At 42.4% G+C, this 24,194-nt stretch overlaps 1 protein-coding gene and 1 long non-coding RNA gene across 9 annotated transcripts in view; one reads left to right on the top strand and one right to left on the bottom strand.

The window, feature by feature from the left end:
• ADAMTSL1 (ADAMTS like 1) overlaps window positions 1-23,497 on the bottom strand; it is an 873,125-nt gene extending 849,628 nt beyond the window's left edge. For 2 of the 6 annotated variants that reach the window (XM_053907974.1, XM_053907973.1), the window contains exon 1: window positions 23,196-23,482. In XM_053907974.1, the coding sequence (XP_053763949.1) occupies window positions 23,196-23,282 (87 nt within the window). In that variant the 5' untranslated portion in view covers window positions 23,283-23,482. Of the gene's footprint in view, window positions 1-23,195 lie in introns of all 6 variants that reach the window. The other 4 variants (XM_019415408.2, XM_053907971.1, XM_019415409.2 and 1 more) reach the window with 3 other exon arrangements.
• LOC109247068 (uncharacterized) lies at window positions 2,294-10,805 on the top strand. Of its 3 annotated transcripts, XR_008424206.1 has the most exons (5): window positions 2,294-2,380; window positions 3,910-3,991; window positions 9,084-9,184; window positions 9,300-9,377; window positions 10,115-10,805. It is a non-coding gene; the product is annotated as an uncharacterized LOC109247068 (long non-coding RNA). The 3 variants fall into 3 exon arrangements; XR_008424207.1 differs by lacking the exon at window positions 9,300-9,377 and having other exon boundaries at window positions 10,496-10,805; XR_002071548.2 differs by lacking the exon at window positions 9,300-9,377.
• Window positions 23,498-24,194: the final 697 nt, after the last annotated feature.

Below are 24,194 nucleotides of genomic sequence, written 5' to 3'. Positions count from 1 at the left end.
CACAGAACCCAAAGCAGGCTCCAGGCTCTGAGCCATCAGCACAGAGACCGACGCAGTGCTCGAACTCACAGACTGTGAGACCATGACCTGAGCGGAAGTCGGATGCTCAACCAACTGAGCCACCCAAGTGCCCCCAAGTATATATTATTTTTAAAGAGAACCTTAAAGTTTTTTGAATGAGATGAAAAAGCACTGATGAGGTGAAAAAGTATTTTAGACATTGGAGACGGCACAGAACATAATGCACAAGGAAGAAAAGGCAGGAATGGGGACCCAGGAGGAGACTAGTTTGAAAAGAACCAAACAACCAATTTGACAATAAATTTCATATAATAAATAAATACCAAACAAATCAATTGGAAACTAGATGGTGACTATAAGAGTTTTAAAAAAAATCTAATGAAGAAGGGCTTTGCAAGATTAAGAAATACCACACTTATGCTGAAAGAAATAGTTCATCTGTAAAAGGGAAGGGACCAGATAAGAAACGAAAATGGTTTGGAGTTGTGGAATTCTCTAGATATTGAATGAAAGTAAGGCAGTCTTTGTGAAACCAGATGACTAAACTGGAGTTTAGGAGTACCAAGCTATGTAAGTGGAGAGTAAAAGGGAGAACTGATAGATTTTGTGAGAAAGAAAAGGAAAGACGTGATAGGAGTTCAGTGTGGAGCAAGCCTAAGTGTAAGAAGGGATATTTTCCCTCCTAACAGAAACAGAGGCATTAGGCAGAGGAGCTATTTAATGATTTGTCAGGGGAAAAAAAGGGTCTTCTCCATGTCTAGCTTAAGATGGTGGCAATATACCCAGTCAGAAATATCAGGAGAAGGCAGTGCATCTCTTTGGAATAAATAGCTTCATAATTTGGAAAAGTGTTCCTCAAAGATCCCGCAACAAAATAGGTCAGTCAACAATGAAGACAGACCTGATCAAAGGAAGATAATTGAGTGATCTCTTCTGGAACTCAGTTCTTGCTGGTCAGGGGGATTTCCTGATATCCAACCGACACCTTTCCAAAGTTTGCCAACTTACAGTAAAGCCAAAGTTCATCCCACATCCATACGAACACGTGCAGCTAGAACAAATTATGGGGAATACTGGCTTCAATCAAATCTAAAACAATGACCAAAGGACAGTGAAGGAGAACCAGTAAGCACAAGGTCATGCAGATGACATTCTACCCTTGGCCCAAGGATGGAGAGTCGAGGTGCCTAGCACAGCACCTGGGGATAGCCCTTTGAAACTGTTTCCACTTTCACACACAAAGATTGAGGTAAACCTTATAAAATTTTCAAGAATCAAATTACGTGAAATTCATGTTACTCAATACCCAAGAAGCCATGTGAAACGAGTTTGCACATAAGGCCCTTGTGTCTTATGTCATTTTACAGGACTGTTACGCCTCCCCGACAGCAGCTCCACAGAATAGTTTAAATGCTCGACTCCTGCACACACCCCATCCAAATTAGAGATGAGTGCACACAACTACTTGCTGGACCCTATGAAAATCTTAAATTATATTTCAGACATTTGGGCTTTAACAAAGAACATTTTTTTTCCAAGCGTATTTTCCCTTGGTTTTTAAACCCATGTGTATTTTAAGGGGGAAAAAATCCATCTGTTTCTGATTCATTTATGCTTAACTCATCAGGATATCACTGGAGAAGAGTTATCGGGTGTCCACGTCACTTTCCTCCCTCCTTAAACTTCTGTAACTTCTCTTCTTAAAAGCAAGCAGGTGTACTGTGTCACAATTAAACAGATAAGAATTGTAAAACACAATCACTTTGATTCGAACCTCAAGATACATGCGTTTTAAAGGAAAGCATTAGAGTCTCCCCCTTCTCCTAATTTCTAGTTGTATGATTTTGTTGGTAGGAGTGATGTTTTTTGTTTTTTCTTTTTATCTTAAGCAGGAGAGAGATGAGAAAACATAATACAGCCAACAATATTTAGCGGGCCGAGTCTAAACTACCTGAATTCTCTTCATCTTTTATTAGAAGAGGTGCTTGAGTAATGATCAAACAATGGAACTTATTAAATCAACAAGTAAAACGATCCCCCCCCCCCGCCCCACAAAGTGTTAATATTACCAAAGTTTGTAAGTTTGTTTAAAAATAAGAACTCTTTTTTTTTCCCCCTGAAACAATGATACAGAATAAAAGATCTAGACTCCCATCAAAATCTAACTAACTATAAGGGATGTAAGTCTAACACTGACTACATTTAAGAGGCAGGGTACAGTCGTACAGAGAACATGCACTATGAAGTCAGAAAGGTCTGAATTCCAATTTAACTCAACCTTTTACCGGTTGCTAATGAACATCTAGGTCACTTTCATCATTCCTAACATGGATATAAAGCCACTTCTGCAAGAGCTATTGTGAGTATTAAAGACGAGGCCAGGGGCGCCTGCGTGGCTCAGTCGGTTAAGCGTCCGACTTCGGCTCAGGTCACGATCTCACGGTATGTGAGTTCGAGCCCCGCGTCGGGCTCTGTGCTGACTGCTCAGAGCCTGGAGCCTGTTTCAGATTCTGTGTCTCCCTCTCTCTCTGACCCTCCCCCGTTCATGCTCTGTCTCTCTCTGTCTCAAAAATAAATAAACGTTAAAAAAAAAAAAAAATTAAAAAAAAAAAAAAGACGAGGCCAACCCAGAGCCTAGCCCACAGCTGTGTGCTTTTTTGGTTACCCCTCATCACTGTCTACAACAGCATTTTAGGAGAAATATTTTCCAAGACTTGATTCAGCTTGTCTAAGCTAAGCAGTCCAAGCCTCTCCTCAGCAGCAGCCGTGTGGGACACACAAACAACGCCAGGCTGGCAGTGGTTCCAGCTGCAGAGATGGGTTCAGCATGTACCCAGGCTAGCAGAGGGCCAGAGGACCAAGGAACTCTCCCACCATAGTTTCCTGCATGGCCAGCAGGTGTAAACCACGACCATGGGAAAACTATCAATTTAGCCCAACCAAACACACTGCCCTGAGACCAAAAGTCACATGGAAAAAATCAAAAAATAATTATAAAACTCACTGCCAGTACCACTGGCAGCTTCTCACTCTTCAAGAGAGTACTTTAAAGTTTATTTGTGGAAGGGGACTAAAGCTGGCCAATTTCTAGCAAAAGCCCATCCGTGCAGGCAGTGGTTAGGTTGAGGGGATATTTGGCAGTCAGCAGGGGTGGTACCTGCCTGGAAGTCCTCTGCCTCTGGTGTTCCTGTTTGGTGGAAAATTTTAACATGAAAGCTGGCAAAGAGCAGGTATCAGAGGGGAGAAACCTCAATATAACATAGCAGGTATTTATGATCTGAGTGGTACTTCTGCCCACATTCACAGATTGTTAGGGCCGAAAAAGTCCTCGGAGATCAACCCCTTTGGTTCAACTCCTTTCTCTTTACAGATGGGAAGCAAAGGTGCACAGAGGTTATGGGGTTTGTCTGAGGTCATATTGCCAGTTAGGTAATTGATCCAGTACCCAGCCTGTGCTCTCTCCCTCACATGCTCTGGATGCGAGAAGACTTGGACATTAACATGGCATCTGTGAATTTCTATATGTTATGGGGGCCTTCTGTTTCCTTCTGCTATGTCTACAGTGCCAATGAGTATTGAATATAACCCAAGGGTTAAAAATAAAAGAACCTTAATTAAGAAATGAGCCATAGTGATTTTCAAAAAAAAATGCTGAAGACAATGACAGTTTCAACTATTTTGTTGCAAAGAGGAGAGATAAGTCTGTAAAAATGACTTAAAGCACTAGGGTCTCATATGTAAATTCATTTGACATGGAAATAATGTTTTATTTAGCAAATAGCAAGAACATTATGCTTTAAAAAACCGCATACACCTCATATCTGTCCCCAAATCAGAGAGGTAAAAGTAAGCATAAAGGCATGATTTTTATTTTGTTTTTATCAACAGGTAAATACAAAATACAAAGCCCTGAGGTACAGCATGCCTGGCATGTCGAGAAACAGATGAAAACCAATGTGGCTGGAGCACAGTAAGTAAGGGGGAAAGAGTATGAGAGGATCAGAGAGGTGGCCAGATTTATAGGGCATTACAACCCATTTAAAGCTTTAGCATTTGCACTCAGGTTGATAGGAGGGCATTAGAAGATATTAAGAAGTACCTAAGTCAACAGGATCACTGGGTGCTGCACTGAGAAGAGACTAAGGTAGGTAACGGAAGCAGAGACCTTTTGGACAGCACTTTCCCAATAATCCAGGCAAACAGAGGATCATATGAATCAAGATGGTGATGCCAGAGATTTAAGAAGTGACTTTCTTCCACATTTATAGAAGCAGCAGCTCAGAGCATCACCAGTGAGTGTGCAGTGTGACAGAAACAGAAGAGTCAAGAACAACCCCAATGTTTTTAACCTAGAAAATTACAGAATTGAGTTGGCTTCCAATAAGATGGGGATGTCTATGGGAGAAGCAGCATGTTTTGCTTTATTATGGGTTGGAGTTTTTATGGCAGGGATGGGGGTGGGATCAGAGTTCAGTTTTACATGTTACATTTGAGAGGTCTATTAAATATCCATGTAGGAATGCTAAGTACGTAGTGAATATAGAAGGACGAAGTTTAGGAAAGTTCTAGGCTACAGATATAAATCTGGATATCAGACTGTAATTGGTAATTAAAGCCATGATACTGAGTAAGATTACCAAGAAGTGAATGTGGAAAAATGAGTCCAAGAACTGATCCTTAAGAAGCAAGGAGACAAAAAGAAAGGAAACCCACAGGAAGGAGAAAAGGAGAATGTGTTGTTCTGGAGGCCAATTCATAAAAGGATTCACAGGAAGAGGGAGTGGTCATTTGTGTTAAGGTAGGAAGTCAAGTAAAATGAGGACTGAGAACTGTCCATTGGATTTGGAATGAAGGCTATTGATGCCTTTATAAAAAAAAACAGTTTCAGAGAAGTAATGGTGTGATACCTTAACCACAATGCATCCAAGAGATAATTAAAGCAAATACAGACAACTCTTTCAAAGTTTTAATGTACAAGAAAGTGAAGAAAAGGAGTGGTAAAGTAAAGTGCAAGTAGTATCAAGAGAAAGCTTTAAATATGGCAGAAATAATGAGATGTTTGTGGGTTGGGGGGAAAAGTCTTGTACATAATTTTTTTAAAAAAAGGAACAAAAGAAATAGAATGTAGAAAAGAGGAGAATTAGAGCAATATCCTTGGAGAAACGGGGATGAGATCTGGGACACCAAGTGGAAAGACTGGCCATTGTTAGGAGAATGGATGGTTTACCCATTATAACTGGAAAGAAGGCAGAGTATATGAACTAGATGCAGGTAGGTGGGGAAATGTGGAAGTTTTCTTCTGGTGGCTTCTGTTTTCCCAATTAAAGAAGCAATGAATGAGGACAAGGAAGAAATTGTGAGAGGTTTGAACAGGAAAAAAAAAAAAGTTCACTTAAGGGAATGACAGACAAGGGGACTGTACTGTAATTGCTGGTCACTTGAAGCAAACACACCCAGCTTCATAGGTATAACGAACTTGGGTGAAGATCTCTTCGAGTGCATCGAAGAAAGGAGAACAAAATTGAGGGAGTGGTTATAATGACTGAGGGAGTGGTTATGATGATTGGCCAAGGCCAGGAGCAAAGTAAGGTAAGTGAGGTATAGTGAAAAGGTGGTAGGAGTAAGGGCTTGCAGGCCCCAGGATAGTTGAAGAATTATGGGGTTGGGCATTCATTCCACAGGGAGCAAATTCAAAAGATGGGAGTAAAGCTTAGAAAGTAAAATGCTTGACACTGAGATTATTGGGAAATTAAATTTAAATTCATTGTTAATAACAAGACTTTGATATCATCTAACCAACAAATGCACAATAACTCTGCTGTGGACACCACACCCAGATTTTCATTAGTTTCAATGGTGATAGCTACAATGCCTTGTCCTCAGTCCCAAACAGCTTGTAAGACTCACTATTAATGACACAATCAAGACTAAAGCCATTCCTACTGCAGGGAAAGCAATTTTCACTGCAAATACTATCTTAAAGACAAAAGAATACAGAACAAGATGATATTAAAATAGAAATGACTTGAAGCAAACAGCTCATAAAAAATGAAACAGAAGCAAATATCCTTGAGGTTAAGTGCTTTAGATGGAGATTGAATAACTAACTGGGCAGGAGATTATGCAGAAACCATATATGGGTGTGGTGGACTGATAATGGCTCCCAAAGCTATGCCATGCCCAGTGATTGGGAAAAGGGTCTTTGCAGATATGTAGTTAAGTTAAAGATTTTGAGATGAGAAAGGTATGCCATCACAAAAGAGAGGAAGAGAGAAGTCTGACACACGCAAAGCAGATGATATAAAGACAGAGGCAGATACTCGAGTGATGAAGTCACAAGCCAAGGAATACCAAGGAATGCCAGTAACCAGAAGAACCTGGAAGAGGGAAGAAAGAGCCTCTCCCCCCGTGCCTCTGGGGGGAACATGTCCTGCTGATACCTTGATTTTGGAGTTCCTGCCTCCAGAACTGTGAGAGAATAAATGTCTCTGTTTTTTTTTTTTTAAGCAACTTAGTTTGCAGTAATTTATTAGAGCAGCCAAAAAACACCTACAACTTTATCTAAGGAGTGTGTGCTATGCTTGATGCTAGATTTGGGCACTTTGAGAAGATCCAAGATGCATTGAATTTAGTTCTTTTCTTGAAGGTTTTATTTTTTTTATTTTATTTTTTTACCGTTTTTATTTATTTTTGAGACAGAGAGAGACAGAGCATGAACGGGGGAGGGGCAGAGAGAGAGGGAGACACAGAATCGGAAGCAGGCTCCAGGCCCTGAGCCATCAGCCCAGAGCCCGACGCGGGGCTCAAACTCACGGACCGCAAGATTGTGACCTGAGCCGAAGTCGGACGCTTAACCGACTGAGCCACCCGGGCGCCCCTTTTCTTGAAAGTTTTAACAGTCTAGATTGAGGGGCACCTGGATGGCTTAGTTGGTTAAGCATCCGGCTCCTGATTTCAGCTCAGGTCATGATCTCACGGTTCCTGGGATCCAGCCCTGCGTCGGGCTCTGTGGAGCCTACTTGGGATTCTCTCCCTCTCTCTCTGCCCTTGCCCCATTCATGCTCGTTCTCTCTCTTTCAAAATAAATAAGTAAACTTTAAGGAAATGAAAACAAACAAATAAAACTCTAGTTTGATCTGAAAAAAGTTAATCAAATCCAGAAAATAAGAAGTCAAACCACTCTTGAAATGTGTCTTGAAGGGTGGGAAGATCATATATCAGGTCACAATACGAAAATTATCCAGATTACAGATTCCTGAATAAATTTCAAAAAGCTTGTGCTTTGTTTAAAAACAAAACAAAACAAAAAACATGGAAAACCGTCTATTATAATAACCTGATTAGTTAGATCACTGGATTCAAAATGCAAACATTTTCTGGGATAGCCTTCACAAAAGAGAACCCACCCAACACAGAACAGACCTACAAAATGAATGAAATATATTTAGTGGCAGGGCTTCCTGTCATCTGTTCCAAAGTCTCAGCTTCAGAAATCACCCAAGAAACTAATGGCCCTGTACAGGAGGTGCCTTTAAAATTCACAGCTAGGGGCGCCTGGGTGGCTCAGTCGGTTAAGCGGCCGACTTCGGCTCAGGTCATGATCTCACAGCTCGAAGGCTCGTGAGTTCGAGCCCCGCGTCGGGCTCTGTGCTGACAGCTCAGAGCCTGGAGCTTGTTTCAGATTCTGTGTCTCCCTCTCTCTGACCCTCCCCCGTTCATGCTCTGTCTCTCTCTGTCTCAAAAATAAACGTTAAAAAAAATTTTTTTTAATAAAAATAAAAAATAAAATAAAATTCACAGCTAGAACTCTTCCATACCTTCAACCAAGCGGACCCCTAAGACCTTCTCACCCAAACAAAAGCGACCAGCACACAAAAAACTTAAGACATAGACAGTGTAACTGGCAAGTCACCGAATGTCAAATTGAGTCATTTTCTATTTCCCCCTCAAAAACAGCTTCAAAGAACCACAGGCCCGACACTCAGGTTTATCTGTTCCACACCCTGGACCCTCTTTGCCGCAACTGATGGAAAAGTGGCAGACCGCCCTGGGAGTGCCAGCCCAGCTCTCGGCAGATGCTTTTTGCCTCATTAACAGTGGCAGCTAAAGACATAATCAGCTCCAGCTGCAGGGAAGAACTGCTTGAGCTCATGGTTGGCTGACAGGCCCCCGAGTTCCCACTCAATAAGCAATTCCTCTGAACAGTCATCCACTCGCGGGATGACCTAGAACAAAAGCCAGCAGGGAAAGGCATGTTCCCAAACACAGGCACACTGCAAGCACTTCACAAGTTTTCATTCAAATGAAATGTAACTCAAATCCTCTTGCTCTTGTAGAAGTCCCACAGAGCCATGTCCGCCCAGCTTCTACATGGCTGTCTTGATCTAAGTAAGACCATCTGGGGTAATACCCAGGAGAAGATGAGTATCTACCAGCTTGTTACATGTCAGCACCACTGTGAAGTTTTACCAAGCTGTGAAACCTTGGATTCGGAAGGTCCTTCTCCAGCTCTTGTTCTGGCTGGAACTTCAGCATAAACTTCTTTACTAATCCCACGAATGCACCAAGAAAGATGCCAGTGGGACCTCACCAGTCTGCTTCAGGGGTAATGTTCACAACAGCCCCAGTTTTCCGATCATGTCGATCAAACACTTTCCAGCTGTATCAGAAGCATAGAAAGCAGGAAAATGCTGATCTGAACCTGCACCAGATGCAAACGGAAAGACCAAAGAACTGGAAGAAGCAAGAGGTGGAAAATGTTTACACTTGCTGAAAAACATCTAGCTTGCCAAATAACTTGTTTGAAATTTTAGAATTTAAAACATAAACATTCTTCTCTTTGGAGGTTTTAGTTGGTCTCCAAATGCAGCTTTTCCTCCCAGCTTCTCTAAAGGAGGAGCTAGATTATGGAGTTAGATGGAGAACGGAAGGGAAAGAAAAGAGCAAGTCTCAAACTCCACAATATAGCCAAATGGAAGTAATAAAGCAGCCCACCTAACCAACCAAGCTCTGAATTCTTTCTCTTTTCTTTTTTTCCTTTTCTTTTCCTTCTATCTGCCAAGAACAGGAATTCAGAGAGGCTTACAAAAGAAAAGCCCAGGCTCATATTTCCACCCCCCACTGCATGGCATGAGGAAGAATGGAGACCCTGTAGAATGGCCACGTAAGCTTTGGCCCAGATAAAAGTACAGTATCATGATTTCCTAGATCAATTACAATTGCCTTATAGTATGATGAACCAGACATGCAATATGCCTTTTTTTTCTTTAAACAAACAGACACTACTTGATGAACAGCGCCCTGGAATGGAGAACTCGTTTTTATTTGTAGTTCATCAAAAGAATAGGACTTATCAGGTGATTGAGGAACTGAAAACAGTCCACTAGTAAAAAGGCTCCATTTTATTTAGGACAATGCTGCCAGCAGCCAGCTAGAACCCCACCTGGGCTTACGTTCAGCTGACAAGATGCTAATCTGCACCATCAGGAACACAGCTGTGCAAGAGAGCCTGGGAAGGTTAGTTGTTATAAGGCAACCGATTTTGTTCAGTTGAATGTATACAGTGCATTTCTAAACCCAAGCTCTTTCCCCTTCCCCACCCCTGGTCCATCATATCTCACCTTATAATTTTGAAAATGCTGGAGCAAAAATCTCTCCTAAAATAAAACTTACATACTCCTATTTTTAGTGGTTCCCATTCTCTGGGTCTTGGACCCAAAGGCCCCTAAGTTACTGACAGTGATTTGTAAATCCACATACATCTAGACATCAACTACACACTTGCACATAGATGTGTGACTTTCCAAGCGCACTGTGGCAAAGGCCAGCTTGTGTTACCTCCTGATTTCACAGCTGTCTCCTTAGACTCCCTGGCTGGTGGGGGGGGGGGGGGGGGAAGGGCGGGAGGGGGGAGCCATGTGACTGACTGGATTCTTTGGTGGGATAATAGGGATTGGGACCCTAGTGGAGATTTGAATCTCGTGAGGAACGCAAAAAATGGACGTGGGCAGAAGTGATACATTCCACTCCCAAGATTACCCCAAGAAAACTTCCCATGCAGTTCTCAACATTCTCTTCCCCCTCTGTCACCTAGACACAGGCGCCAGGGTGACCTCAGAAGCCGCGTGTTAAAGACACCGCAGCCTGCATCACACCGGTCCCTGAATGCTCAAGACACCCCCAGACCCCTTTCAGCCCTGCCAGTTGGACTTTATGTGAACAACAACAAAAACCCTATTTGTCCACTGAGATTTCAGGATTTTACTGTTACAGCAGCTAATGCTTCCTTAACTAATACATATATGTAGGCACTGCTGTGGCAAACAAGATATACATTCATTTTGTTTTTCATTTTGGCAAGAACATTTAACAGGAGGGTATACATTCATGTAAAAAGCAACTCCAAGTTCAGAGGTTTTTCCTTGCTGTGTATTTTCTTCAAAAACACTTCACTGACCATTTCTAACAATTCCAGGCACTGAGTTAGATGTGACATACACAGAGGGAAATCGGTCAGTCTCTGGCCTCAAGCCTACAGTGAACCAAGATGGCAGACATAGAAGAAATATACAAGTGCCTCATTACAAAACTGCAAGTGCTTGAAGCAAACAGAGCACTGGGAGAGTCACAGAAGAGACCTAATGGGCAAGGGGAGCAGAGGGCCAGGTTCTTCTGGGGAAGAGATATTTAAGCTGGAAAACAGATGGATGAGTGTCAACTGATTAATTAAAAATAAAGAGGGGCACCTGGCTAGCTCAGTCAGTTAAGCCTCTGACTTCAGATCAGGTTATGATCTCATAGTTGGCGAGTTGGAGCCCACATCAGTCTCTGCACTGGTGAGGCAGAGCCTGCTTGGGATTCTCACCCTCTCCCTCTGTATCTGGCCCTCCCCCACTTGCACATGCTTGTTCTCTCTCTCTCTCAAAATAAATACACTTAAAAAATTAAAAATAAAGAGCGAGCCCTCCAGCAAAGAGAATTATGCAAAGACCCCAAAGTAGCAACAAGCTTGATGCCCTTGTGGAACTGAAAGGAGGCCATTGGCCTGTCTGGAGAGTAGGAAGCAAAGAGATGGGAGGGAGAGGGGAGGGAGAGGGGAGGGGGAGGGGGAGGGGAGGGGGAGGGGAGGGGAGGGGAGGGGAGGGGAGGGGAGGGAGAGGGGAGGGGAGGGGAGGGGAGGGAGAGGGGAGAAACGCTATAAAATGCTATGTCTATGCACAGGACGAATCATGCTAGGCGTTGAAGAATAGTAAAGATTTTCAATCTTAGTCTAAAGCCTACATGGGGGTGATAATGCCCCCAAAAGTGGGTGAAAAGTTGGGTTATGGGAATGGGAGAAAAGAGGTTCCCTCCTGATATCAATGGTTTAAGGATAACGCAAGGAGTCCCTTCAAAGGGCCACAGCACATGTAAACTGATATGTTTATTTATGGCATTAAAATTTCATGGGGGTAGGGGTGGATTAAGAGGAAGTATCTTAAAATGTCTAAAAAGGGAGGCAATAATGATAAACAGTCTCAGAAACACTGCCTAAAGCCAACAGTAATCCAGTTTAGGTGTTAAGCAAGGGAGTGCCATGACCTGATGTTCATTGCTAAAAATTCCATCAGAGTTAATATTTTTGTACTAAAAAGTTCATACTAGGAAAGTTTAGAAAATCCCATTCATTTTAGAAGTTATGGTTAACTGATATTAACCCACTAAGATCATGTAATTTAAACTCTTCCTTGTAGAGATTAAAAAGAACATGAAACTCAGAAAGGTTCTGTAACTAGTGTGTTCAGAATCATGCAATTAGCACGTAGCAAAGTTTATATCCTGTTCTGCTTTTTCTTGCAGCACTGTACCCAAAAGTCTACCCTGCCCCTCCATGCATCTATGCTATACATGCAATTAGCTTGTGTGGCCACATTTTACATATTGATTCATATCAGACCACCCTCCATATAGGATTTGAGTCAGACGTACAAAAAGGAAGATAATGTAATTTTTTGCCATGCTCCTAGATTTTTAGCAGAAAAATAATGTCCTACCACATGCTGTCACCTATCTTGAAAACCGTCAAGATTTGCAGGTTACGTACAGGACTAAAAACAAATGAATCCATTAGCTTTCTTGATTTAGTCAAACATATAGGGGGTAGTCGAAGTTCTGCTCAGCTTTTGTTGTAACCCCTGGCAGAAGATTCTCAAAGTGAGATTATTAGTTTAAATTTAAATAACGGTTTCCTGGGTCTGAAAAGCAAACTAGAGGTCTGAAGATGTTGCTTCTCTTTTACACAGAAAAATAAGTACACATAAAATGAAATGGAACACCAATGTTCATAGTGGCACTACTTACAATGGCCAAATGTGGAAGCCACCCAGGTGTCCACTGATAGATGAATGGATAAACAGAATGTGCTACATTCATAAAATGCCACATTATTCACTCTTAAAAAAGATATTCTGACACATGCCACAACATATATGAGCCTTGAGGACATCATGCTAAAATACATAAGCCAATCACAAAAACAGAAATACTGTTATGATCCCGTTTGTATACATTCGAATTCAGAGACAGAAGGTAGAATGGTTGCAGTCGGGGGGCAGGGGGAATGGAGCTGTTATAAAACGGGTGTAGAGTTTGTTTTGCAAGAGAAAGAGTTCTGGAGACTGGCTGCAGAACAATGTGAATGCATTTAACACTACTGAACCATACACTTAAAAATGGTTAAGATGATAAATTTGTTACATGCATTTTACACCTCTAACTTTTTTTAATCTTAACGAATAACACGGTTTTAAGTGTTTTTACAGTAATTGCAGAGAACCTCTGTTCACATACACACACACAGTCAGAAAACAAACATCTAGGCATCTAGGAAGTCCCAAAGTCTGGGTTCATGACAACATTACCTTTTCAACCGTCTTGAATTTCATGTGGCCACAAAAACCTGAGCAGAAGTAAGATCTGTCAACTCTGGGCAGAAGCGTTTCATTGCCAGAGGAAAGCACAGAACCATTCTCCTTTCTTGTCCGCCAGGGAAGCATGCAGGTTGGGGTGGAGCCACCGTCAGTGTGGATTCCTGAGTGTGCACAGTGAGCCAAGCTCTCCTCATGATCCACACTGAACACGTGGCCCGATGGGGACATACACCTTTCTTGCGTTAAGTCACTATGACGTGGTGGTTGGTTGTTACCACAGCATAATCTAGCCCATCCGGACTAATAAAGAGTTTTTATAAGGAACAACAGAATAGGAGAATTTGAATTTCAGATTATATCAACAAATATTTTTAATAAAAAAAAAAAAAAACTTTATTTCTCCGCCGATTTCTGAAAGAAAATACACAATTAGCACTCTTCATAAAATATACAAGACGTGTCACAATGACTATTAGCAGTGAAGAAAACTTCTTTTCCACACATAATACTACATCATAGACTATGCATGACTCAGTGGAGAGCGTGTGTGTATTTTGTTTGGCTGGTTTGCGATAGAGATGGGGAGAACATCCTAAATAATAGGCACATGAAACATTTCCTTCCTTTCCTCCACGAACGTAGCAACAGTTGCTACATCACACTTGGGTAGAGAAGGTGTTCAACAGCACGTACTCTTCCTTTCATCAAGTGTCAAGTTCCTGGATGCTGTGGATGATTTTCTAAATAAGTATCTGTTAATCTTCCAGGGGCATGATGACTCGAGGAGAAAATACACAGGAGCCTGTTTTCCAGCAGGTTATTTGAAAGGTAAGGACGAAGGGTTTCCCTCCACCCCCACTCCCCATCACTCCTCAGCTGTAGGCAGAGCGACTGAGACCTGAAGCTATTCCCAAACATCTGAAAACCATTTATAAAAAACTGAGGTTACTACAAATAAAGACACTTTAAGCTGGTGGTTCATATCTTTAGTTCATGATGTAACTAGACGCTAAAATAACAGTGTATGCTCTGGTGGGAAAAATCATCGGACAGAGTTATGAGACGTGTGGTCCACTCCCACTTCTCCTGTTAACAAACTGGGACATGTCACTTGACTTCCTAGAACCTTATTTCTCTCATCTGTAAAGAATAAAGATCAGATCAATGTTTCCCAGATCGAACCCACAGTTCGGTCCAAAAGTATCTGAATCCTCTGTGGGTCTGGGGATGGAGGCGGGGGGCGGGGGGCGGGGGGAGACTGGGGTCTCTCAATGCAGATTCCTAGGACCCACCTTTCCTATTGAGTGAGGATCTGAGAGTGAGACCCAGGAATCTGCATTTTAGAGCTTCTTGGCTTTTAGCTGCATGGTCCTAGTCTTTGGTGGCCTTTGGAAATCCATGGTACAGCCAAACCGACTCATGTGCAATGAAGTTTGTGACCCGTAATACTAAAGAATCTCTAAGTCTTCTTCTGGCTACATAACCCCACAGCCATGAGCAGAGCTGAAAACCAAGTATGTTTTTGGTGGTGGTTATGGAACCACCACCAGTTCCATCCACTCCAAAATGCATAATGCTCTAGAGTTCATCCCAGTGTAAAATAAAACATTAAAACTGATAATGGTATTGCTAACTATTCAGCACTACTTCCCTATTCGCTTCACCTCATCTCCATCCTCCACCACAAAAGAGCCTGAATCCAATCACACCTTAGACAACAAATGTTAATACCACATGTGATATTTCAAGGCCAGATCTTTACATCATGTTAGCTCCATGTTTTCTCATAAAACGGTCTCCAAACATCAAAATTTGTAGAACAATAAAATCTTTCTGTGCTGTGTCTGTGAGCAAATAGGTTGAACCGCGTATACTGAAGCAGACAATGGGTCCTAAGTACCCATTTAATTGAAAGAGTAAACACTAACACATCAACACTGGAATGGAGAGAATGCCTCTTATCGTGTTTGGCAACCGGCAGGCAGTCAGTAAGTACTAAATTTCCTTCCCCGAAAAAGTCTGAGTCCTAGTTGCACAGACACTCAGTAAATCCAGAACTAGAACCTGGATCTTTGGACCTCAAGTCCACTGTCTTGTAACACTGACCAAAGTTTTACTTTCACTGGGAAAATGTAGGAGGCTCTAAAAAGTGTGTACAATAACCAGAATGAGCTTTAGTGGTATTTGGAGATGGATCAGGACAGGAAAACAGAAATAATGAAAGAGGAAAAATAGTGCTAACTTTCAGTTAAACATGGTAGATTGAACACCATTTTTTCTCTATTCCCTCCCAAATGTCCGCGAAAATAACAATAAATAAATAAAGATGACAAGAGAACTGGAAAGGAGGCAACAGCAGACAAAAGATGCCAATAAATTTTTGGAATATGGAAAACTAGTGGAAGAATTGTTACTGACTTAACAGAATTGTGCTTGCAAAGAGATACAGTGATGAGAAGCAATACCATTTGGCCTGTAAAACTCTAAAAAGGCATCAGACTTGGAGGCATCTGGTGCTGCAAAAAGCTGGGGGGTGACGCTTTGGCTACAACTCCAAATGCCAGTTAAAACCTTACCTAAAGACATCTCTGTTGAAAAACAAAATTGAGGGGCATCTAGGTGGCCGTGTGACTCTTGATTTGACTCGGGTCATGATCTCACAGTCTGTGAGATCAAGTCCTGCGTCAGGCTCTGCACTGATAGCATGGAGCCTGCTTGGGATTCCCTCTCCATCTCTCCATCTCTCCATCTCTCCATCTCTCTCTCTCTCTCTCTCTCTCTCTCTCTCTCTCTCTCTCTCCTTCCCTCCCTCCCTCCCTGCCCCTTCCCCACTCATGTGCGTGCTCTCTTTCTCTCAAATTAAGTAAATAACTTTAAAAAAAAAGAAAGAAAATTGAGAAACTCTTTTGCAAATATAAAAAAAAGATAATGAAGACAAAAGATTTGAAAAGAAGGATGGTTGAACCAGGAGGTTTAATAACTAACAGGAGTTTCACAAAAAGCAAACACATAGGTACCAGCAAGGAAATTATCAATGAAATATGAAAATTAATATTCCCCAAAGGGAAGGACATTGATCTATTCAAGTTCTGTGGAAAACCTGGCACAGTGAATTTAAATAGTCCACACTGAAGCACATCATCATGAAACTTTGGCTCAGTGACTAGCAAACTATGGCCCCTGTTCCAAATCTGGCCCACTGTCTGTTTTGGTAAATAGTTTATTGGAACACAAACAGGTTCATTCATTTATATATTGTCTATTACTGCTTTCATGTGACAGTGGCAGAGTTGAGTAGTTATAACAGAGATTGTGTGCCTACAAGACCTAAAATATTTTCCTAAGAGAAATGACAACATATCCACACAAAAACTTGCACATGTATGTTCGTAGCAGCATTACTATAACAGCCAAAAGGTAAAAACAACCCACATGTCTGTCCACAGACAAATGGATAAACAAAATATGGTATATCTGTACAACAGAATTTTTTAGCTATAAATAAATGACATGCTGGGCACCTGGGTGGCTCATCAGGTAATCATCTAACTCTTGACTTCATCTCAGGTCATGATCTCACAGTTTGTGAGTCTGAGCCCCACATCAGGCTCTGTGCTGACAGCTCAGAGCCTGGAGCCTGCTTCAGATTCTGTGTCTCCCTCTCTCTCTGCCCCTCTCCCACTCATCTCTGTCTCTCTCTTTCAAAAATAAAAAAACATAAAATTTTAAAAAAACATTACTGAGGAAAAATTTAGATCATTAAACACCTCTAGTTGAAAACATAAAAAGTCTATCAATAACCTTAGCATCCACCTTAAGAAACTAGAAAAATAAGACCAAATGAAATACAAAATAGAATAAAGAATATAATAAAGATGAGAGAAGAAAGGAATATAATAGAAAACAAGAACGTCCATAAAACTAAAAACTGGTTCTTTGAGAACATCTATATAATTAATAAGCCACTAAGCAGATTGATCAGGAAAAAAAGAAAGAATAAACAAATCACCATTATCAGGACCAATACAGGTGATAAAACTCCATGTTCTAATAATATTTAAAAAAAAATAATCTGGGAGCATTATGAACTACTTTATGGCAAAAACCAACAACTTAGATGAAATGCATGAAAAAACACAAATTACCAAAGCTAACTCAAGACAAAATAGATTACCTGAAGAACCCGATATCTATTCAAGAAATTAAATTTGCAGTTAATCTTTAAACTAAGACAAGTCCAAGTCCAGATGGCTTCACTGGTGAATTCTACAAAACATTTAATGAAGAAATCAGACACAAACTCTTCCAGAAAATTAAAAAAGAAGGAATATTTCCCAACTTATTCTATAAGGCCAGCATTACACTAATACTAAAAACACATCACAAGACATCACAAGAAAACTACAGACCATTATCTTTCATGGACATAGATGCAAAAATTTGAATCAAAATTTCGTAAACTGAATCTAACAATATTTTTAAAAAGTATAATGTATTAGTCACCTAGTGAGTTTACCCCAGGAATGCAAGGTGGTTAACATTTTTAAAATCAGTGTAATTTATCATATTAACAAACAAGAAAGGAAAATTCATGTGCTAAATAGATGAAGAAAAAGCATTTGACAAAATCTATCATTGATTTCTAATAAAAACTCTCAACAAAGGAAGAATAAAAAGAACTTCCTTGGGGCACCTGGGTGGCTCAGTGGGTTAAGAGTCCGACTTTGGCTCAGGTCATAATCTCACAGTTCACAGGTATGAGCCCCTGGTCGGGCTCTGTGCTGATAGCTGGGAGCCTGGAGCCTGCTTCAGATTCTGTGTCTCCCTCTCTCTCTCTGCCCCTCCCTTGCTCATGCTCTATCTCTCTCTCAAAAATGAATAAACATTAAAAAAGATTTTTTTTAAATAACTTCCTCAATCTGATAAAGAGCATCTACAAAAAAAACTTACACCTAACATCATAATTAATGGTAAAACATTGAATTATTTTTCCCCAAGATAAGGCAAAGGCAATCAGTATTTTAATCAGTGTTATTAAATCAGAAATTTAAAATATCTAGATAGGTAAGGAAGAACAGTCTTCATTTTCATGACATGATCATATGTGTAAAAAAAACCTGATGGGATATAACAAAAAGCTACCATAACAAGTGACTTTGCTAATGTCGCAGAATATGCAAAATTCAATTATTTTCATATTCTTACAAAGAATTATCACGTGCAATTTTTAAAAAACAGTGCCTCTTAAAAGAGCACCAAAAATGTGAACTATTTAGTATAATCTGATAAAAATATCCAAGACCTGTACACAGAAAACTACCAGATATTGCTGAGAGAAATTAAAGACCTAAATAGATAGAGAGGGATCATAAAATTCAATATTGTTAACAGGCTAATTCTCTGAAAATAGATCGATAGCTTAGAACACCCCAAGTCAAATCCCTGGATGCATTTTTTAATTGGCAAATTGATTCTAAAATGCATATGGGGGTAGCCAAGGCAACACACTTGAGAATGAAGGACAAAGTTAGAAGAATCACACTTTCTGAGTTCAAGACCAACTGTAAAGCTACAGTACTAAGGATAGTGTGGCACTGGCATAACAAGAAACATACAGTTTCCCAGAATAGAGAATCCAGAAGATAGACCTATTCATGTATGGACAACTGATGTTCCACAGAATAGCAAAGACAATTCAGTGGAGAAAGGAAAGTCTTTTGAAAAAATCATGCTAGAACGATGACATATCTATCCATAGGCAAAAGGAAAAAATGATCTTGTACCACATACAACAACTCAAAGTGGAATACAGACCTAATGTAAAACGTAAATCACAGAACTTCCAGTAGAAAACCTCTGTGATACTGAGTTAGGCAAATATTTCTTTAAAACAAGAGCAAACACACAGTCTACCAATGAACAATGCAATAATTTCAGTTTCACCAAAATTAAAACTTCTGCCCTTCAAAAAACACTGTCAAGAAAATGAAAAGACAAACCATAGCTTGGGAAAAAATATTTGCAAATGATACATCTGACAAAGAACAATTCTCAAAATTCAGTAAGAAAACAACACATTAAGAAATGGGCAAAATGTTTGAACAGACATTTTGCCAAAGAAAATATTTGGATTTTAAATGAACCCATGAAAAAATACTCATCATCATTTTTCATTAGGGAACTGCAAATTAAAACCCAAGCTCCTACTATACCTACTAGCATGACTAAAATAAAAGACTGACCTAACCACATGTTGTCAAGGATGCAGAGAAACTGGAATTCATACATACTGCTAGTAAGAACATAAAATGGTACAACCGTCTGCAAAACTGACATTTTCTTAAAAATTTAAACATACCTACCAATGATTCAGCCATTCCATCTTTAGGTATTTACCTAGGACAGATGAAACCACACAGCCAAAAACTGGAAACATTGTCCAACTGTAGATGTAAGCTGATGGACAATGAAATGTGATATATGCATACAACATACTACTACTCTGGAACAAATTATTGATATGTGTTACAGCATGGATAATTTCAAAATAATTAGGCTGAGCAAAAAAAGCGCCAGATCAAAAAAAGTAAGGGAGAAGGGTACCTATTATAAGATTACATTTGCACAAAATTCCAGAAAATACAAATTAATCTATATTAACACAAAGCAGATCGCATTTTGCCTGGTGATGTTGGGTTCGAGGAAGGATGGCAGGGAGGGATTCCTAAGGTCATAAGGACACCGGGGTGATGGTGTCATGGGTGTATACATATGTCAAAACTTAAAATTGCATACTTTCTGTATGTGCAGTTTATTGAATGTCAGTTATAACTCAAAATAGTACAAAACAAGCAAACAAAAAAAGCTGCTTTGGGGCCATGAGATCTGACATTAGGAGAAAGAGCAGAACAAGAATTTGCCATGTTTTCTTAAAACCCTTAGTCATTTTTTTAACCATGCAGAATCATCATGGTAAAAATGAAAATAAAAAATAAAACAAGAGCAAGAACATACAAGAGGATAACAAAAGAGAAAGTATTTTCTTTAAGGTCTTTAGTTGAAAAACAGGCACCTATAAAGGCACAAATTCTTTCCAGCCTTCCTGGAACTATTCATTACTAAATTCCTAACAAGGATGCAGTTTAGAATCTCATAGTAAATGAATATATTCCGTTTTAATATTCACATGACGCTATCACTGATAAACCACCAAAAGAACATGGATTGCCACTAAGCGACATTTGTAAGCAACAGTAATGGATTTATGCTGAGCAAGCCATAACCCTCTCCAACAACTTTGTTTATTTTTACAGTGGATTGCTACAGATGGGTGGTAGAAATCACTAAGTAGTTGATAACCCCTACGGGTGTCGACCATTAATTATCTACTTCCCTACCTGGGAGAAATTTAGGCAATGGGATGAATTTGGGTTCAGCTGATGAAATGAAATTGATATCAGTAAAATAATCTGTTTGACAAGAGCCCAGAGTGAGCTACCTTCCAAATGCACAGGAAAAGAAAAGAAACTTACAAGTTAGGAGAGTAATTCGGTCAGAACAGAAGCAAAGGGAAATAACCCCTGAAAGGAGAAATTCAGTGAGGAAAAAGGAGAAATGCTGGTGTTTCAAATAATCTGATTTGCATTCAGATTGTTCTTTAGACTTTTGGAAAATATGGCTCAGGTGTAATTCAGTTTAGGAAGCCAGAAGCTCTTGAACACAGATCCTCCTTCTAGAGGGCTATAAGATACTCAAAGAGGTCTGATAACTCTGATAGTGATGCTTTCATGTACTGAGGGCTTTGATTTAATAACAGTTTAACAAATGTATACATTCCAAACAATATTCAAATCATTTAGCATTGGCTGTGGTTTATAGAATGACTTCTTGGTATTAAATAACCTCAAGTTTCTGGTCTTAATTCACTGATTAGATATAATGTCCTTGTGTTTAAGTGAGGAGCCTAAGGGATGTTGCAAGATGAACTGCTTCTGTCACCTAAGTTAACCCTAAAGCATATTCCATTCCACCAGGATACAGAATCCAGCTACCACTTTAAACTCTTTTCTCTCCCTTCTCTGACAAGTTTAGTCAGGCTTCTCACATGTGGAGAGCAGCCCTGCCGAATGGAACAAGAAAAACTCACTTGGAATTAAACAACAAACCACTTCCAACACAAAAGGCGCAAATCTGCTTTTATCATCTTTATCCAGAAGAAAGTAGGTTGAGAAGCAGAGCAAGGAAGAACAGGTACATAATGCTAGGAGAAATCAGTTTGTCCTGAATATCACCGGGCACTGAATGAAGAAGTAGAACACACACACATATGTGAGCCCCGCCCCCCTCCCCCCCCCCACCAAATCCTACAGTGTGCATCTTAGCATCTTCATTACATCTTTGCTTGGTTCATATATTATCAGATACTTTACCAAAAGCTCAAGGAAAGGTAGAATTCCTGCCCCTGCCATTATTTAGAAATAAGACAGAAGGCATTCTGTCTTGATTTGGCTTACGTGTCAACCTGCCTGGTGTTGCTGAAGCTGGTAGTACCTTGGGGAACATAGACCAACACCCTCATTTTGCAGATGAGGAAATGACACAGGGAAGCAGCCAGGACTGGATGTTATAAGTTAAGACTCTCTCCGTAGGCTGTCTCGTAGGCCCTTGACTGTTCTTTACTCCTTTGAATTTCCTTTCGATGTCCTGATTCTTTAAGAACAGGTCACTGGAAGGCAGGTCATTTTTACACAGGAGTTTTCAACCCAGCTGCACCATGGTATCACCTGGGAGCTTTATAAATTCTGATGCTGGGGCTTCACACCTCCTGCCCCAAAGGATTCTGATGCAATCCAGCTGGGGTGTGGCCCTAGCACCAGGAGTTTCAAGAGCTCCCTTGGGCAATCCTGACGTGCAGCCACCTCTGAGAAGCTTTGCCATGAAGCAAAGCATACTGGGAATGAAACTTGCTAATAATTAAGACGATCTTTTGCAATAGTTTTTCATCCGCCAATCTGAGCAGGTGTTTCTTGTTGAAAACTTCTACCTTTTATTAGAGTGTACCCTGCTCCTCAGGTTCTAGCCGGCTCTGGGCCCTTCCTCACCACCGTTCTGGGGCCTTGCTCAGCCTCTAAAAGCGCACCGCTGCACGCAAAATGAGCACAAAAATAGAGACCTGAAAACAAGTTTCAAAACGTTAAGTAAAAGCGAGGGAAGGAAATCCCCCGATTTGGACAAGTCTTCCATAAGCAAAACAGAGGAAAGGGAGGCTATCTGGCGATAATTCCGGCCAAGAGTATTTGGGCATTTTCCCAGAATTACCCGAGTAATCCCGTGAAAAGCGAATCTATGTAGGCTACATTATGCACAAACTGCCTAAACCGTGAGTTTTAATCAAAAGTTACCTGACTCTGGAAAGCGTTAAAGGCAAAGACACCACGAGCATCATAGATTCGACTAGCCCCTGGCCCCTTCCCTAAGCATCTCCCTCCAGGGTCTTGCAGTAAGAAACCACAACCAAGCAGACAGTGAATTCAACACTCCCCCAGGGCTCTTCTGCTCTGCCGCGGGACCTGAGACGCCCACTCAGGAGAACGCCCCATTTCCTGCACCCTTCCAGCTCGAGAAAAAAAAAAAAAACCCTAGGAGCATTCTGAGGGGGCGTGGTGAGGACGAGTCCCAGTGCGCCGTCCAGAACCACCTTTTCTCCACCGCAGAGGTTCCGGGAGCCCCCCGGTCCTGTATCTGCACACCTTACAACGCTCCGCCCCCGACACTCGGACGCAGGTGGCCCCAGGACAGGGATGTCAGAACTTCCCTGGGTCCCGGAAAGGACGGAAGTGAGGAGGAGTGTCTCAACCCGCGAGCCTTCCCCTCGCCGCCGGAGCCGCCGCCAGGAAGAAAGGTCTCCGCCGAGGACGGCCCGGAAGAGGTGCGGGGTCGCGGACTCCCTGAAAGTGGGCCGCACCCGGGCTCTGGCGCCGTCTCCTCCCCGCGACTCTCCCCAGCTGGAGGCCCGACCCTGGCGCGGGCGGGACGCCGGGACCGGCCCCAGGAGGGTAGGCTGAGGCTCAGCGCAGAATTTGACCCCGGCAGCCCTGAGCTCGCCACGCGGGGCCGCCTTAGCCCCAACCCCGTGCCACCTGTCCTCGCTGGGGTGGCAGCGCAGCCCCAGGACAGGCCCCAGGCTGAAGCGCTCCCCGCTCTCGCCGACTAGAAGAGAAGTCCTAGGAGGGGGGGGAGCGACGCCAGACGCGCAGACCGCCTCACCTGTCCGGCGACGTAGAGCAGGCACCAGGTGCCGCCAAAGATGCGAACCAGGAGCCTCATGCGCCAGGGCGCAGCCAGCCTTGCCATGGTCCCCCCGCGGGGAGGGAGGGGGTTCCGGGCGAGACCCCTCCCTAGAAGCGGTAGCCGCCTCCCGCGCTGGCTGCAGGGCTCGGCCGCGGCCGCAGCAGCCGGCGGGCGGACTGAAGCGTGCGCCTGCGGGGCAGGGCTGCGCCGGGCTCTGCCGCGCGTCCTCTGAGCCGCCCTGCGGCTGCGGAGCCGGGCTGCTTTGAATGGGAGCGCGTGCGCTGGGGGTGGGGGCGTTATTTGTGAATGTGCTGCTTGTCTTGGCTCGGGATGGTTCGCGCTCCAACTCCCCCCCCCCCCCCCCCGCCAGCACCCCCTCCGGCTCCTGCTCCTCCCCTCCTGTGTCAGCCCAGCAAAGGCGGGGAGCGCAGACACCCAGCCGCCCCGGCAGCGACTGCGGTGCGCCTTTCGGGAAACCGGAGCAGGGCTAAGAGCTGGCTTCTATTTATTTATTCTTTTTTAAAGGGAGGGTCTCGCACTGCACACCTTGGACGCGTTTGGAATTCGACCCTGCCTGCCCTGGGAGAATTCGGGATGAGAAGGAAAGGCTCTCCCTGGACGCTGTCGCTTTCCCCGGAACGAGTCCTCAGGGCCGTTCCCTGCGCTCTTTCCCTGGGACTTGGCGCGCCGCAGCCGCTCTGGGAACCTCGCAAGGCCCTCCAGGGACACGGGAAGAGGGGCGGTGATTAAGGAACTCTACCCCACACAGTGCGCAGATCTGAACGTAACGGTTTGTTGTCCGCGGAGACCCATCCTCTGGGTACGAAGAGATTATCCCAAGGAATTACTGTTTTGCAACCTGAGACTGGGGAAAGAGGACCTTGCTCGAGAGCGGCGGGGACCCACGACAGCTGGGTTGGGACGCAGTCTACCAAAAGCCAGCATTACCCATAAGGAGCCCAAGAAAATGGGTTC

This window comes from Panthera pardus, unplaced genomic scaffold (genome assembly GCF_024362965.1).
Source record: "Panthera pardus isolate Hobbes unplaced genomic scaffold, ASM2436296v1 HiC_scaffold_20, whole genome shotgun sequence".
NCBI lineage: Eukaryota > Metazoa > Chordata > Mammalia > Carnivora > Felidae > Panthera > Panthera pardus.
The sequence above is the reverse complement of the archived record's forward strand: the minus strand, read 5'-3'. Positions and strand labels throughout refer to the sequence as shown.